This window comes from Lutjanus erythropterus, chromosome 13, assembly GCF_056507025.1.
Source record: "Lutjanus erythropterus isolate fLutEry1 chromosome 13, fLutEry1.hap2, whole genome shotgun sequence".
NCBI lineage: Eukaryota > Metazoa > Chordata > Actinopteri > Lutjaniformes > Lutjanidae > Lutjanus > Lutjanus erythropterus.
In genome coordinates, this window is record NC_139329.1 from 6,893,100 (window position 1) to 6,910,906 (window position 17,807).

Sequence of the window (17,807 nt, forward strand, 5' to 3'; positions counted from 1 at the left end):
TAAGAGGAGTAAGAAGTTAGCTGTCAATGGTTGTAGAAAACAAAGTAGTCAAAAAATAGAATTACTGCCTCAGAGTTTTATGCCTCAGATCAACTACAGTTTACATCCATGTCTGTCCAAACTCATATAATGTCTGTGGTGAGGTCTTGGAAGGAATTTAATATGGAGCTTACCACTATATTCACCTGTAACTTTGAGGGAATTTAATACAAAGTATTAAAACTGTTTCTTGGCAAAATGGAAGTTCTCACTATAAATGTGTGACTACAATTAATAATTTCCAGTGAGAAAGATGCTGTTTTCACTTGGAGACTATTTTTACAGAGGAGAACAGAGGACTGATAGAGCTGAACATTGTGATGTCATAGTGATGTTGACCTTTGACCTTTGTAATTTAAAATGTCATCACATCACCATTTTATCCTATTAGATATTTGTGTGTATATTTGTCATAATTAGCATCTAAATTCCTGAGTTATGTGGTCATTTGTACCCAGTTTGAAGAAATTTCTTTAAGGCGTTCTTGAGATATCATGATGGGATGACCTGAAAACATAACGCCTGTGGCCATAAACACAGAAAGGCATGAAAGTCATAACAAAAAAGGGTAGAATTAGTACAATGATGTCCATAAAAAATTAGGCAGTAGTATTTGAGATTAGCTGCTACGAGATGCAGGTCCATTGATGATCGTACATGCATACACTCACACACACACGGGAGCAATCGCATAATCCCCTCCCCTTACTTGAAAATGGATTTCCTAACACATTTCCACATAGGTAGTCCGTTGGACTCTTTCCCAGTGAGGGATGGTCTCCGTCAGGGCCGAGCCTTATCACTGATCCTATTTGTGATATTCACAGACAGGACCTCAAGGCGTAGTTATGGAGGGGAGGGGGTGCAATTCGGTGGGCTGAGGACTGCATCGCTGCGTTTTGCAGATGATGTGGTCCTGATGGCATCAGTGGTCTGTGACTTCCAGCACTCACTGGATTGGTTCACAGCCGAGAGTGAAGCGGCTGGGATGAGGATCAGCACCTCTAAATCTGAGGCCATGGTTCTCAGCAGGAAACCAGTGGATTGTCCACTACGAGTAGGGAATGAGTCCTTACTCCCAAGTGACTGAGTTCAGGTATCTCAGGTTCTTGGTCTCGAGGGAGGGGACAGTGGAGCGTGAAATGGGCTGGAGAGTCAGAGCAGCGGGAGCGAGGCTGTGCTCACTTTACCGCACCTTTGTGCAGTAAAAAAAAGAGAGCTGAGCCGGAAGGCAAAGCTCTCGATCTATCGGTCAATCTTCATTCCTACTCTCTCCTATGTTCATGACAAATGGGTCACGATTGAAAGAACAAGATCACAGATACAAGCGGCCGCAATGGGATTTCACAGGAAGATACAAGGCATCTCCCTTAGGCAGAGGTCTGCAACCTTTACTCTCAAAAGAGCCAGTGTTGGCCAAAAAAAGAAATAAAAATCTGTCTGGAGCAGGCAGGGTGCCAGGATTTCATATTTGTGTGGGCCACAGGAACTTTGGCCGGGCCTTTTAATTATAAAAGTTCACACTGTTTCCAACTCGTAGTCTCACTTTAACAAAAAATTACTAATATGCTGTGAAGGGCAACTATCACTTCCAGTTGATTATGAGACTTTTAAAATATTTCTAAAAAAAAGTTTCAATGCCAAGATAGCTAATTGTTTCACTGCGGCAGTTTGCATTTATTTCAAGTGGCACGGGATATCTTGTTATCGATGTTTTCGTTATGGATCAAGTAGAGCAATACATCAACCCATCAAGAAAACTGACATTTTAATTCATTTTAATGCATTTTCGTTTTGATCTGGCTGGATTACTCTTTAAATTGATTGCAAGGAGAGGGAGACTACAATGACTTTTAACAGGAGACAGCGAGATGCGCTGTGCTGTTCATTCATAAACTGAACTGTCTCTGCTGTGAAGGTAGTCTGAAGAAACTCAGGTCAGGTGGGAATATTTAGCTCTACCTCCTGTATTGTCTGTGTTTTCTAGAACTTCTGAGAAATGCATTTGTAAGACAATGATATACTTTCCTCAGTACACTGGTCGTCATTTTCTGCTGAACAACTGCCATAGTGTAATGTACATAACATATCTGGGGTGATTGTTCCAGACCTCACATGTAATAACAGCCAAATAAATGTTGTCTTTTTTTCAAATGGAAACTTTTTTTGTCTCAAGAGTGCATATTGACATGCTGATTTCAACGATTAAAAATAAAAGTTAAGAAAATATATGTTCTCCCAGTCAATTACAAGTTTTTTTTAAGGCAACTTACATCAATAGATTTTTTTTTTAGCAAAATTCAAACTCTTGAAAAATTTGGAAATGTTTTTCCAAATAATAATGTTTTGAAGAGATAATTTGCCCTTCTGCTTTCGATTAACTTGTTTGATTAACTTTGGTTAACTTCGGAGTTTTATACTCCAAATAAGATATTTTCATTTTTAAACATTTAATTTTCAATCACCCAAATATTGTCGAATCACATGTTGAAGTTCAAGTTTATCTAAAGTAAATTATCTCAACAAAAGATTATCGGTCAGCAAAACGTTTAGTTTATTTCAACACTTAAGAGTTTAAGTTTGCTTGAAAACTCAAAGATCTAATGAAGGCAGTTGCCTTGAAATTATGAGTTTTGTGAACTTTTTACATTGAAGAATCGCTGTAGGCCAACAACAGTGGTAAATGAAAATAAAAATAAAATGAACTGTTATTCATTTCCATATTTCTTTTTGTCACAGCCACTGTTCCAGGCTAAACTGGATACTTCGATATACGTCTGGAGGAGACGAATAAAGAAAGTAGGCTAATCATATTCAGAGTGAGGCTTTCTAGCACCTTCTGCTCTGAGACCCCTATGAATGTGTGTGTATGCGCGCGCTCGCGTGCGGGAGAGGGCTCGACTGCTACGTCATGTTAGCCCCACCCAATCCCGGAAGAGCCGCCTGGTTAGCGGCAGCTCATCAGAGGAGGCTGCGACGATAATAAGCTCGAGTTTTGTAGGATGAAACAAAGATTTCTCCCTGCTGAAGACGGTGTCCGGCTGCGGTGAAGTTGTGAAACACTTGCAATTCCGCTATGACCGGGTTATGACGGAGCAGCTGTGTCATAAGGCTTTCTTATTGTTGTTGTTGTTGTTGTTGTTGACAGAGAGTCGTGTTCACGCTGTCTTAAGCTAACCCGTCTCTTTTCCTCGGTCGGCTACAAGGTTAGTAATGTTACCTCAGACTGGACTGTAATGGTAGCCACAGCACCTTGAGGCTTTGTTCTGTTTACCTCCTCTGTCGTGTGTGTTCAGTCTGCCCCCCCTCCCCACTAATGTAGGTGATGTCATCATCTGGAGATGACAACAGGGAACCTGCATCTCTTCTTCTTCTGCTTCTTCTGTAACATGAAGTCCCATCACATTACAAATACCGTTCACTGATGTAGCAATACTGCATGTGCAGCTAGAAAAATCACTGACACAGCTTCATGTAACACACACTCACCGCCTTTCTACTCTTTGTTGTAGAGTCTAGGGATGTAAGATAATGTTGAAAATATCAGCTGCAAAGACCAATTGATTATCAATCAATTACTGAATAAATTGCAAACTATTTGGAAAGTCAGTTCATTAGTTTGAGTAATTTTTAAGAAAAAAATGTCACAATTTTCTGATTTCAGCTTCTTAAATGTTAATATTTTCTGGATTCTTTACTCCTTTATGACAGTAAATGAATATCTTTAGGTTGTGAGTAAAACATATTAGGACATGATCTTAGGCTTTGGGAAACACTGACATTTTTCATCATTTTCTGACATTTTGAAGCAAACAACTATTTTTCGATTAATCGTCAAAATAATTGAACGATTCATTGATAATGAACATAATCTTACTTGCAGCTCTATATTTTGTGATACTGTATCAATTTTCAAACGCCTTATTGTGATATTGTGATAAATGCAAAGATTTGTGTCACTGGTTAATTTTGTGTGGCTTAAACCCAGCTGTTAGATGGCAGTGCTGTTACCTGTTCTGAATGCATAAAAAAGGAAACTTTTTTAACTCAGTTGTTATACATGTGGTTTGTTCTTTATACGATGACAATTTTTCAAAATCATATTTAAAAAATAGCGATATATCATCTTACTTACAGTATTGCAATATATTCCAGTATATTGAATTGTAACCCCTGTATTGTTTCTTGACATTCTTGCCAATCTGTTTCAATGCCCTGATGTCAATTTGAATTTTATATTTATGTAGAATACTGGCTCTAATATCTGCACAGGCCCCATAACATCCAGTATCAGTCAGGCTCTACTTTATAGCGAGTGAAATGAATTCTGATTGCAACTTGAAAAATAAACCATCTGTTTTTTTCGCAGACTTTAACATGCCAAAGGAGGCAGACCACCCAGAGGGGGGAGGAGACAAGGAGTCAAAGGAGGAGAGGACGCAGGATGCTTCTGAGGAGACGGTGAGGAAGAGGGTGCGGGCAAATACTCCCAGTCCACACAGAGGGAACGCTGCTCAAGGTGAGAGACGGGTTGAACTCAGAAGGGAACACAGAGCAACACACCTGATCAGAGACAGGGACCATGTGTGTCTGATCCTACATCCTACATCCTACACAGCTTCATTTGAAACACTTCAAGACAAGGTCTACTTAAATTTAAAAAATTTGGCTTTAGGATGTCCAAGCTACTGTTGCTAGTGGCCTCTGTGTATTTTAGAACTTGGCGTGTGGAGCAAAGCTTTCAAGTTCTTGGCTTCAATCTGCTCCTTCAGTTCTTCAGTATCTCGTCAGCAGTTCTTTATAAGCACAAACACGTGGACTTAAACCTGAACACAAACAACCCTCCTTTTGTATAGAGCGGAAGAAACATTCATGTGAGGAAATGTGGCAGCCTCATTAGCACGTTCCCTCAGGGGTTGGCAAATAATCTCTTCCTGACTGTAGTGCTCATCCCCTGTAAAGGAAAAGAAAGTTTTTCTTCTAAACACATTATATATGTTAGAGCATAGTTGCTGAAAACATGTTAAAATGCTGAGAACTGTGTAGATGTGAATTCTGGGAATAGACCGGTAGACTTTCCAGTAGATTTCTGTGTCCAGGTTTTTTTTGGGTGGACCTGAAAAATGGCTCAGTGACGTGCCAGAGCCATGGTCCCCCAACACTGTATAACCCCATGAACCAACACTTAAAGGTCAACTTTATAGTCCCATATTAGTGGGGAATTATGTTTAATTAGTTACACTGAGTTGTTATCATGTAGCACACCGATTTTTTTATGTTTTCTGAATCAGTATAAGCATTCTTGTTTCTAGCTTTTGCTGGTAATACACTGTGTCATTTTGCAAGAGCACATTTTAATCATTTAATTTAATTTCTCCCTCACAGCCAGCCCTCCCAGATTTGTCTCTGTGGAGGAGCTGATGGAGACAGCTAAAGGAGTCACCAACATGGCTTTGGCCCATGAAATAATGGTCAACCATGCTTTCCAAGTCAAACCTGCAGAGCTTCCTGAGGGGAGGTGAGAGTTTGATCAGATACAGTAGTCCTTGTCTTTGAGTGAGTACTTTCTCACTATAGAAGTGATTGTTCCTGCTTTGCTCCTGTACAGTTTGGAGCGCAGAGTGAAGGAGATCATGCACAAAGCATTCTGGGATTGTTTAGAAGCTCAGTTGAAGGAGGATCCCCCGACGTACGGACACGCCATCAAACTGCTGGCTGAGATCAAAGAGGTGAGACAGAGGTTTTTATTTTATTCAGGAAAGACTCCCATAACTTTTCAAATTTGTAGTCTTATTTTAGCTGCCACCGTCTCTCAGATATGATCCTGCAATGTATTTCAAGAATATAATATAATACAACATCTATTAATTCTCTTAGTCTTTTCTTTCCCGTCTGTGTTTTTAATCATCCTCTCTTTCCCTGCTCACCCAGACACTTCTGTCTTTCTTGCTGCCGGGCCACAGCCGTCTGCGCTCCCGTATCGAAGAGGTTCTAGACCTTCCCCTAATCCAGCAGCAGGCTGAGAACGGAGCACTTGACATCAGTCGACTGTCCCAGTTCATCGTTGGCATGATGGGCTCTCTGTGCGCCCCCTGCAGAGATGAAGACATCAGTAAGCTAAAGGAGATCACCGATATTGTGCCTCTGCTCAAGTAAGCCAAGAGACAAGAGAGAGACTATTATTAGTTCTGCATGGTCCTGGTCGTGGTTTAACTTTAGATTGTGTAATTTCATTCCAGTGCATTACAGCACAGAGGTCGGCTCACTCTGGAGTGATGTTATCATAGAGGGTAATAAGAGATGAGTGAGCTGTTCCCCACACTTAAAGGGATAGTTCTGATTATTTAAACTATGGAAGATAAGCAATAGACTGCTGTGGACACGGGCAGCAACAAAAGATATTTAGTCATTTAAAAAAGGTCCACCTAAAACATCAGAATCAGTTGAAGTGTATGCTATATTTAGAATGTTTTCACAGCTTTTCTTTGCTGTCAAGCAGCCTTTTGCAAAGGGAAACGGTCATTATATAAGCTAAATATCACTCTCTCCAAACCAACCCAAAATTTCATGGGTGCAACCAGAAATTTTACCCTGCAGAAAACAAGAGTTGCTGGTCTACCGCTGCCTCAATCTGTTTGTTTGTGTTATTGTGTGACTTTAGTTATTCCAGACTATCCTGTTAAAACACCAAACTTGAACAATAATCTGCCTCTCCAGGATTTCGCGGGCCTTTTTTGGGATTGGTACAGCGTAAAATGCCTGATTTCATGGCAGCTTTTCTAAAAAAATTGCAATGCATGTTGCAATGCCTTCATGCATTTTTTGCAATAAAATACTAAAAATTGAAGGCAACTTGTTCCAGGGAGAACAAAATGACACTCTGTTCTGAGTGTTCCAACTAACCTTATACCAAAAAGGCTCAGAATTACAAAAATGATAATAATCAGCTTTTTAAGTGCATGGATTGTTTATAAATGTCTGCAACAATGACAAATGTTGTGTTTTTTTCAGTACCAGTGATGACTGGTCAAATTTGCATAAAAGTTCCAAGAGTTTGGACCAAAATTGCAAGGTCGTATAGAATTCACAGGGATTGGGTGAATTTGTTTGCAGTTGGAACTTTTTGGAGTGACTGAGTAACACAAACACACCAACAGATCAAGGTAGCAGTAGACCATCAACTCACATTTTTGCAAGGTAAAATTACTGATTTCACCCATGGTGATTTAATATAGTGTTTAATATAAATATTATATTTTTAGTTTGACTTTTTTAAGAGATTAAAATACTGTTGCTGACTCGTCACAGTACATTGCTTCGCTTCCATGCTGGTACTCCTCTCCATTTCTCTAAACTGGGGGCGCGTCAACCATCATCTACTGTAGCTAATACACAGACTATCATTAAGTCCCTCATACAACCCCAGTTCAAATAATTCCAACTATCCCTTTAATGCAGACTTTATGAAAATGAATACCAAGACAAACTCCAGTTCAGTTGGACTTTGATTTTTAACCACTACAGTATATTTTGAGAGGACAGGATTTCATGACATACAACTATCTCTTTCTGTCTCCATCTTCCTCTGTCCTCCCTCCTTCTCAGGGCGATATTCTCTGTGCTGGACCTGATGAAGGTGGACATGGCTAACTTTGCCGTCAGCAGCATCAGGCCTCATCTGATGCAGCAGTCGGTTGAGTATGAGAGAAGCAAGTTCCAGGAGTTTCTGGAGAAACAACCCAGTAAGGAATCACTCTGGCATTTAGATAATATTAAGATCTAAAAACTACATACAGACAGTCGGGACTGAAAGACACCACAGAGCTCATGCCACCATGAAACAAAACCTGAAATTGTTTATGAAATTCAAGTGAAATTCAGTGACAACTGAATGCTTTAAATGCCGCAATTTCTGCACTCAGGGTGGAGTGAAGTAAGGACATTCATAATGGTCTACCACTTCCTCTAGATGCTTCTGCTGCTCTCCCCTTTGATTAAGCATTAATACATTTCTTAGTTAGCATGGTCATTTACACAATCTTCTGTTGACTTCTGCTGTGCATAAATGATGGAAAGCTATTATTAGTGTTTAAGCACTTAAACAGACGGATGTTGCAAGTCATGCGAAACAACTGGGACAACAGGGATCTGATCTACCCAGGAAATAAAATAAACTGTTCTTCTTTAGATGCCTTAGACTACACTGAGAAGTGGCTTGAGGACACAGTGAGATGCCTGAGAGAGGCCGCGGCAGATGGTTCGAGTGCTGCCTCATCTGACCCTCCCTCGCTCCTCCCCCTTAATGTCCATAATCATGCCTATCTACGCCTGCTGAGGTGGGACCATGCCTCAGACCCCTTCCCAGAGGTAAACACTGCCAATCCTGAAGCCTATCCTTGTGTCTCTCTGAGGTCGTTCATACAGGATATTAACATGCGTCATAGGTGACCGATCACAAGTGAACAGCTCAGTTCACTGAATAAGAGACAGACAACAAAGAAGAGTCAGAGAAAGTAAAAGTGAACAACTTTTCACAGCAACTCAATGATTTTTCCAAGTAAAGAAGAACTTAATGAATCAAATTTACTGATGAATTTACAAGAAGGCAAGAGTTATTAAGAATTTGCTGCAGATGTTTTACTTCTCCACTCTTTCAAGATTCAAGATGATTATTGTCACACAGGTTATACAAGTACAAACATGACATGCTCCAGTATAAAAATAACAGTAGGTAAGTAACAGAAACACAGAACTAGAAATAGAATAATTGTAAAAAAAAAAAAAAAAAAGACAAAGATAAAATATACATAGATAGGAAAAAAGAAAAAAACAAGCAACAATATTGATATATGCAAATAAACACACGTTTGCAAAATGTGTTGTTATTTTTAGTCGGTGGTATTAATAGCCAACACACACAGACAAACGAACACAATGCTTTTTAAACAGAGAAAGAAATAGTAGAAAGTATAATATCTGCATCTTACAAGAAAGCCCAGATAATTAAGAAATGGTTGTATGCAGCATTTAACAAAGTTTTAATAAAGTCTGGGATTCACAAATGTCTGCTGCTCATCCTGGCAAGTAAAAGAGCCCCAACATAATTTGCATTACAGTGAAATGCTACCAAGTATTCACTGCGTACTATTTGACGATCATTCAGAGACTGAATTGAGATTAGTTGCGTCAAACAAGCCGTTATGTTCACAGTGTGTCATGTGTTGCCCAGTGTTATACAATTAGTCCAACAGTACCCAAGCTTCTGACAATAGTCATATTAGCAGCATAGTAGTGCCAAATTCAACAGGATAAGCTATGGAGTAAACACTAGAACTACATAAAACATGGAAAAATTTACTGCCAGTTTTAGGTCACAGCAGCTGGTGTTTATCCACTGATCTTGAACCGATACCGGCAGGCTTTTGTTGAGAAAGTAGTCAGGTGGAGTAAAATCCACACACATGTTGTCATCAACACTGGTGAAACAAGGGAAACAAACACGGGAAAATAGATTTTAAAAGACAAAACCATAGTTGCACAAACTATTCGTTGTTGTTGTTTTTTTTATAATTTAATGACTATTCAAATATTCAAAAATCATGACCCATCCCTAGTACTAACAGGATGTCAGTTGAGAAGGCAATGCAGCACAGACTACCTGCACATCTGGTCTGAGCAACTGGATATCAAATACATCTTGGGTGTTTTCACACCTGTACCTCCACTTGAGTTTAGATCACTGAGACAGCATGTTAATATCAGGGGTAAAGCCTCTCTGTTAGTTATATATCTTTTTTAATTCTCTTGTGTTTGTTTCTGCCACCATAAACCATAAACCTTGTCTTCTCCTCTCTGTAGACACTGTTGATGGATCAGGTTCGGTTCCAGGAGATGCAACAGGAGGCTGAGCAGCTAGTCCTGCTCTCCTCCGTGCTCCTTGTTGTCTACACTACCACAGGGGAGGCCATCTCAGGCCTGCCGGGGCTGATGGAGACTCTTAAAAACACTGTCAGTGTCATGCTTGCAGACATGCACACACCGTGAGTACCAGTACTTTGTCACAAATATACAGCCATCCAAAAGTTTGGAATTGCCCTAATAGTTTTTCTCTACCTTTAGCTGAGTTGTGTTGCTCTACTTAAATACTTTATTTTTGCCTGTCCCAAGGTCTTTTAGTGCACAGGAGGCCTTAGCGACCATCGGGGAGAAACTGTGTGTTGAGCTGAGTCAGTGTCTAAGCCAACATGGCTACTCTCCATTTTCAGCTGACCGAAAGAGCATTCTGAGAGGACAAATCTCGGCCACCGTCCAGCCAGACAACACAGTCCGCAAGCTGATGGGTAGGCACAGTGACACGTGTGATGACTTCCACGTTTGTGTGCACATTTCTTTGGCAGTGACAAAGACCCCCTTTCCTCTCCCCTCCTCTCAGACTCTCGGGTCCAGAGCTACCTCCTGGCTTCCCTGGAGTCCAGTCAACATAAGGCCCCTCCTCCTCTCCCAGGAGGTCTGGTTCCAGTCGGCAAGGAGCTGAAGGAGCTCGCTGTTCGCTTCAGTCGCCTCGTCAACTACAACAAGCTGGTCTTCTCTCCGTTTTACCAAAAGATTCTCCATAAGATACTGGCAGGAGTGGAGAGTCCTTAAACACTGATCTGTGGAGTTAGAGCAGTGTGGAGAGTGGTCTGTAGTTTTGCCATTTCCCCTCTCTAGTAATGGTTAAGATATTGAGAAATGAGTTGAGGAAGCTGATCTGTATTGAGCAGATAAATCCAGAGCGTGCACCTTAAGCTGACATAATCAAAAAACACTGGCTACCATCCCAGCTGCATTAACTCACAGTGTTGCTTCTTTGATAAAATCTCAGGCCTCATAATTGTGACCTTACAGTAGCCATCTCGCGTTAAGTTGAGTTCAGTATTACTAGCAGGGGTGGGTATCAGTCCAAATAGTTTGATAATATCGATCCTATACAATATCTTTGTGTTAGAAACATTTCTGAAACAATACCTAGTGTTAAGGTTACCTTACTTTGCAGAGTATAAACACATTTCTCTCTACAAAAAAGGTCAAGTATAACATAACAGATTAATGAAGTATCAAGCCAACAAGATAAAGTGTCTCGGAGTAGGAAATCAGTCCTCATTGGCCAGCAGTTCTTAGAGTGACACTTAATTGTTCCTGCATTTAAGCCTAGAAGTATTTTATCAGTGGGCCTCTTGCATGAATTGTTTATACTCACAGGTTTGATCTTAAATTTTGCATGCAATTAATCTAAGAACTTTCGTGGCATTCATCAGTACTCATCATCAGTAAATGTAAAAGTGCCCTCGACCACACAACTTTGTAATATAGCCAAATTCAATTGTCTATTTGCAGGAGGTGCAATATTTGTGAAATGCAAAATGTGTGTCAAAATTAGCGCTGCGCGACTTCATTAAAATAAAAGTCGCATTGCGATTATTTTGACTGAAATTGCAACTGTGATATGCAAAACAGTTAGTGAAAATTATGAGTTTTGCATTATAATTTTCATGTTCACTGAAAAGAAATTACAATACCATGATGATGATGATGGCGAACAAGATTTTGGGAGTAAGATTTTAGGCCAGGTCATTCTATGCAGCACTACAAAATTGTGATTTGGATATTGCACTTGGCCATATTGCAGTTTCATTGCAGTTGCGATTAGCTGTACAGCCCTAGTCCAAATACCATGTTAAATTAAATATTGTCATGCCGCAGAGATGTCCTGGCCTTTATATGATATTCTTCAGACTTAAGAAAACTGTTATGTTTGGTACAGATCCCCACAGAAATCATACCAGAATTTTTTTAAAATGTTTTTCATGAAAATGATAATAATGACCTTAAAATAATAATTCCCTCTATGACTGTAAATCATATCACAAGTAATCACACTTATTTATTCAAAATAACTTTGCACCAATGAAAACACACGAGAAAAATGTTCTACAATTATTTATTGATTTAAAAAGTTTACTGTTCTGGAGCCTCAACTTAAATCACAGACAAATGATCTAATCCACCTCCTCTGCAGGTACCGAACGCTGTCAGTTTCCTGGCAACTGGGATCTTCAAGGGAGAGACTGGTGATAGGTCTGACATATCCCAGAACACTGTTAGTCATGCGCTCCCCAGAGTTCCCCGGTACATTCAGTTTACATGCTGCTGCTCAGCAGACCAGATAAATCCACTGTACTCCTGCACATCAAGGCACTGTTTCCAAATTGGTTCCCCTACTCCAATAGAAAAAAATTCCATTCAGTAAACATCCAAATGATATGTAATGGAAGAACGTGACCTGACTGCAACCCGGACAGAGAAATCTGTTAGTGACTGACTCATCCATGTCTGTTGAAAAGTTTTTTTTACACCTGTCAGTGTCTCGTTGCTTTGTGGTTTGCAGATGGCACTTAAGTTTGCTGCCCTTATATGGATTTATTTGGATGTAGCCATATGCTAATTGATAATTTCCTCGCACACACATCCAATTACCGCTCAAACGCTCAAATCAACATACTCAGGTGGATTTAGGACAGATGTGGTTGTCAGTGCATGTTTGATGAATCCCATTGAGGGTTTTCCTACTTCCCTGTTATTGCTTTGTGCTAGACTAAATAAAAGAGAAAAATAAAACCTTCATGCATGAGGCCCACTGTTCTACACGTAGAAAATGTTCCTTATCTCTGCCATATTCAGGTGAGCTCCAGAGGTGTCTCAACCTGTCAGGAGTTGCCAGGAGATGGCGTTCAGGCAGAGACGTGCGGGCACATTCCATGGAGGCAGAGACGTCCCATGATGACAAGATTATTTAAGGAATAATTTTACATTTTAGGAAATATGTTTAGTAGGGTTTTTTTTTTTTTTTGTTTTGATTTTGTCGAGAGATGCATAGCACTCATGTCATAACTCAGGTCTGTATGGTGGATATAAGGCTGCAGCCGTCAGTCGATTAACTTGAAAACTTAAAAACTGGAAATGGAGCAAAACGGCTAATCTCGCTTAGTTTAAAGGTTTTAAAATCAACCTACCATCACTTCTAAAGCTCACTGACATGTTCTATCATGTTTATTTATTTCATTGTTAAAAGTCTGAGTCTCTGTGTCGCAAGACTCCATATTCACAAACTTGACTTGACTTAATCATGTCTAACCAGGAGTTATAGCTTTAGAGCATCTCTGAGCAAGGAAGGGACAAAAACTGTTATCTCAGTGAGGAGTTGTGGTCGACCCCTATTGCTAGGTTTGACTCATTCATCCAAAAAAGAAAAAAAAAAGCACTCATAGTGACACTGGGCATAGAATGCACGGTAAAATCGACAGAGTTCAGTCTCTTTCATGACATGGTGTAATTCTGAAAACTATCTAAGAATATCTTTGTTAAATAAATTGTAAGCCAGACTTTATTATTATTTATTATAATTATTATAAAACAAACATCATGCTTGTATAATTTAATGTGTCATTCAGCATTTGGAGAATATTTCTCTTACATCTTTGTCTTTCTCCCATTTTCTCCTCTGCTCAAGAAGCTTTTAAGCCTATTAAAAATCCTCCTTCCTACTCCTAACAGTTTTTCACCATAGGAGCTTTTATCTTTACTAAGATCGACTCTTAGAAAGCCTTAGAAAATGTCACAATTCTAAGAATTTTCTCAGAATTTCTCCACCAGGAGCAACTCCTTGCACTAGGAAGATTTGTGAATGCGGCCCCTGACCTTTTCACCAAGCTCTGCAAGAAAGCAAATGAGTATGTATAGCCCAAAAATGTTGAACTATTACTTTAAAATAGACCATTTTGACACGTTTGATGTGTTAATTTGCTCGGCAGCACATCAGACACAGTAATGCACAGATTCATCCAGTTTCCCACCACTCATTGTGAAATAACAGCTTTAACAAGCTGCATTAATCCAAATTCCTGGTGTATTTATTTATTTTTTCATCCGTGTATGATGTATATGAGTTGGAGGGGTCATGATATTTGAGAGGTGCGTTGATTTCTTTTCCTGTATAATGGCACACCAGTTTACAAAGCATGCAGCAGAAACCTCGGTAACTAAGTCACCAGGTTGTCAAGCACTCCCTAAACAAATCTCCTCCAGCAGAATGTGTGTCTACTTGACCAGTTTGTCCTGTCGGCTCACAACAGGTAAAACACCTCTGGAGCTCTCTGAAATACTGGCAAAGATGGCAGCCATTTCCCAAGTTAAGAATGTTAATAAAATAAGCTTTTACTCTGAAGAAAGTAGGACCGAAACTGCATCACTCACAGCATTTTTTTCTGTGACAACAGATTCCTACACTCAGACACTGGATACAAACCTTGGCCAAGTATAACCGCTTTCAGTGCTTTATAAATTTCAAACTCAGTGCCACTGACACAGTTTAATTGACTCAAAGGGTTAAAGAATCGTATAGCATGAACTAAACTGCATGCTGTCCTATATACTTCAATTATTAAGAGATACAGTGGATACAAAGGCTCTTTACACCTTTATGTCTTGTAAAATTTTCTCTTCATTTGGCTTGACATCAAATGATTCTTAAATTTCCTCGGTTAGAGTAATAGTAAGAATATGTTTGTGCTCCTTTCTTACAGTGTGTTAAAAATGAAAACATAACACACACATCTTCATAAAATCACAGTCTGGAGTCTTTATTTGACTAAATTAAAATCAGTAGAGAGCCTATTTGAACAAATTTTTTATTGTCAAAATTAGGGATGCCCAATAATATTAGCACATCATTGGTAACAGCTGATAAATGCTTTAAAATGAAATATTGTTCTTGGCCTGAAATGAACATTTCTGCCAACATGACAGGAATGACACAGCACGAGTGTGCAGTGTGGAGGTTTTCTGAAGTGTCTGAAACGGATAGCGAAGGTGCTATTTATAATGGTTGTTCAGCGTCTGTCATGTGAGGAGGAATTTGTGAAGAACAAAGTGAAACGGGCACCAGCGAAAAAAAAACCTGTTTGCAGTAGTTTTCTTATTTTTGCCCAGTGAATGTCTGCATTTTGAAAAACGTTGTGTTTTATGTCTGCATCTGCCAGTGGGCCATTATGAGAAGAGCAGGCAGAATAGTGTGTTCATTCATTAAGGGAGATACTTGATGTTCTCTGCAATTAGGTGGAAAAAAATGTGCCTATATCGGTATTGGTAATGGGTCCTTTATAATAATTTATGTTAAAGAAGCGGATCTACTTCTCTTGTGAAAAAAACACCTAGTTTTTTTTTCTACATTTCTGTAAATGTGGCAGTGAGCTTCAGATTTATTTCACGTGGATACAAAAATGGGCAACTGTATTCCATTACAGTTACAGATTAAAAAAGGAAATGATCAGATTGCATACACATTCAGTAAAAATGGGAATTATTAGTAGGATTACAATTCTTAAATGAAGAACGATATACTTCCATGCACAATGCACACACAGCTTCCAATTCATTATCATGTCCTCTAGTTCAAAATTATTATTAATATTGTGATACTTGGATCAAGTTACTGATTACATTTTTTAGCAGGTCATTAGTAACCCTATCAGAATACATTTTTAAAGTAACCCTGGTCATTACTGAATACAGATTACAAGGCAATTTTTGTAATAAGTAATGTGATCAATTGGATATCAAGAAATATTAATCTGAGTACTTTTTGATTACACCCCATTTACACTCGGTATTAAAAATGTGATCTGTGTCTGGATAAATTATCCAGATTGTTGTACACATTGTGTTTACACCTTCCTAAGATTTGAACACAGTGCAAGCCAGACTACCTCAAATGTGGTCTTGCAGAACTGATCACATTCAGATCATGGAGTATTTCCTCCTTGCATTAATACCAGGTGTAAATGTGGTGTTTATCTCTATGTCAGACCCATTTTTAATGTGTCAATAGAGCCCTGGTTATCTTGAAAAAAAGAATTAATTTTGATAACAGTTTGATAAAAATGTAATCCTTGACGGTGTAACTATAATCTAATTAAACATTTGTTCAATCTGGCCTCATGATAGTTACTTATTTTTTGTAATCTGATTACATAATCCGTCACTGCCCCACCCTGCTCTCAGCAATATGAAACTACAGGGGTGTGTAGAGATTTTGTATCCACTGTATGTGCACAAAAGACGGTTCTTTTACAGTGTATCACATAAAGGGAAAATGACCAGAATGAACTGATGTGTACTGAAGTCTGACTGGTGTTATGGACCAACTTGAACTGATGCTCTTTTAATTGTTGGTTTAAAATTCTGTTCACTTATTTATAATATTTCTGATAGTTTATAAGATGTTTAGGATATTTACTTTTGACAAACACTTTGCTTTGCATACATACATACATATTTTTACACACTCGACTCACCACAGAGTACTCACCACAGTGGTTGTTAACATTTCTTCAGCTCCTCCAGGCAGAATGATGTCGCCTGTTCCCCAAAATGAATAACACATGTTCCTTGACTGGTCACATCAGTTACATTGATATTTGTCTTTGAATGTTCATCCAACATGCCAATAAAGCATTGTTTGTCGCACACAACAGAGCCGTTTCTTTATTTCCTCCACATCTTCTTGGTTTAACCTCTTTCCTGGCCTGTTTGCATCACATTTGGTGTAAGTGAGGGATCTAATGGGATTCTCATGTTGCTCTTTGGCCTGAGAGATGTTAGTCAGCTGGATGAAACTGGACTAGACTGAGTAGATCATTTTAATGTTAATGACCTAATATGTTTATGAGATGACAGTCTCTTCATGCAGCAAAGATTTCTGTGGTGACTAACCATCATTCTGACATTGTACTCCAGGCTTATTCAATTACTTTTTTTTTTTTAGAAGGGTCAGATTTGAAAAAAGTGAAGTATGAAGGCGCAGGACCCTGCTACGTTTTTTGGAGCTACTGGAGTTTGACAGGAAAACAGCATTGCAGAATCTCCAAAACAGTTTAATTGAATGGTGACCAGTTTTCAAATGGAGAAAAAAACAACAACCCAGAAAGTAAATAGATGAGTGAAATGCCTCCATACTGATCGTTTGGTGTAATTCAAGTCACCTGAAGCCCCGACATGCCAAGTTGACTTGAAAGATTCATTTATGCCATGTTTCAAGCCTAAATCTTTACTGATCCTGAGCTTGGACCCACGTTCACGTGCACATGAACCGGGTGAGTGTGTATGATGGTGTGCACGCAGAAGTGAACAGCATGTTGGGGCTTTAGGAGACTTGAATTACACCAGACAAGAAGTATGGAGGCTTTTTTTCTTTTTGGTTTGTTTGTTTCCGGTTGTTTTTCAGCATTTGAAAACTGGTCGCCATTTGCTTCAGTTGTTTGGGACATTTTACAGTTCTCCTGTGAAACTCCAGCAGTATTTTGTGGACTAAAAAACTTAACACAACCTTCAATCGGCATGAGGATGAGTAGATAATGACTGTACACAATTTTTGGGTGAACTATCCCTTTAAAAGGCCTGAATTAAAATAAGTATTTCTGTGCTTAACAACAGATATAACCAAAACTTGTTAGCAGATTATTCAAATCAAATCAAGATACTTTTTTCATATTTATAAATGATCACAGGACCAGATTGAAGGACAGCCAACTGAATATTCTTGTTTTGCTCCATCTTTACTGGCTGGTTGTCTGACTAATCTCAGACCAAAGAACAATCTGAATGTCATGCAAACAACAGAGAACACCCACCACCATCATCTCGACCAAACGGCCTTAACATGATTTACATAT

General features: G+C 39.1%; 1 protein-coding gene across 1 annotated transcript; it reads left to right on the forward strand.

Moving 5' to 3' along the window:
* The first annotated feature begins 2,983 nt into the window (after window positions 1-2,983).
* On the forward strand, window positions 2,984-12,772 carry tcp11l1 (t-complex 11, testis-specific-like 1). Its single transcript, XM_084734778.1, has 10 exons — window positions 2,984-3,245; window positions 4,409-4,558; window positions 5,425-5,557; window positions 5,648-5,768; window positions 5,971-6,191; window positions 7,645-7,781; window positions 8,228-8,406; window positions 9,898-10,079; window positions 10,207-10,379; window positions 10,472-12,772. Exons 2-10 carry the CDS (start codon window positions 4,417-4,419, stop codon window positions 10,681-10,683), a joined length of 1,500 nt encoding a protein of 499 aa, XP_084590904.1. The 5' UTR covers window positions 2,984-3,245; window positions 4,409-4,416; the 3' UTR covers window positions 10,684-12,772.
* Window positions 12,773-17,807: the final 5,035 nt, after the last annotated feature.

What these genes read in the sequence shown, in the direction of transcription:
- tcp11l1 (XM_084734778.1), top strand. Translation starts at nt 4,417, where the DNA reads ATGCCAAAGGAGGCAGACCACCCAGAGGGGGGAGGAGACAAGGAGTCA. An exon ending in CAGAGGGAACGCTGCTCAAG is followed by an intron (nt 4,559 to 5,424) that starts GTGAGAGACGGG and finishes TCTCCCTCACAG; the next exon opens with CCAGCCCTCCCAGATTTGTC. An exon ending in CACAGTCCGCAAGCTGATGG is followed by an intron (nt 10,380 to 10,471) that starts GTAGGCACAGTG and finishes CCCTCCTCTCAG; the next exon opens with ACTCTCGGGTCCAGAGCTAC.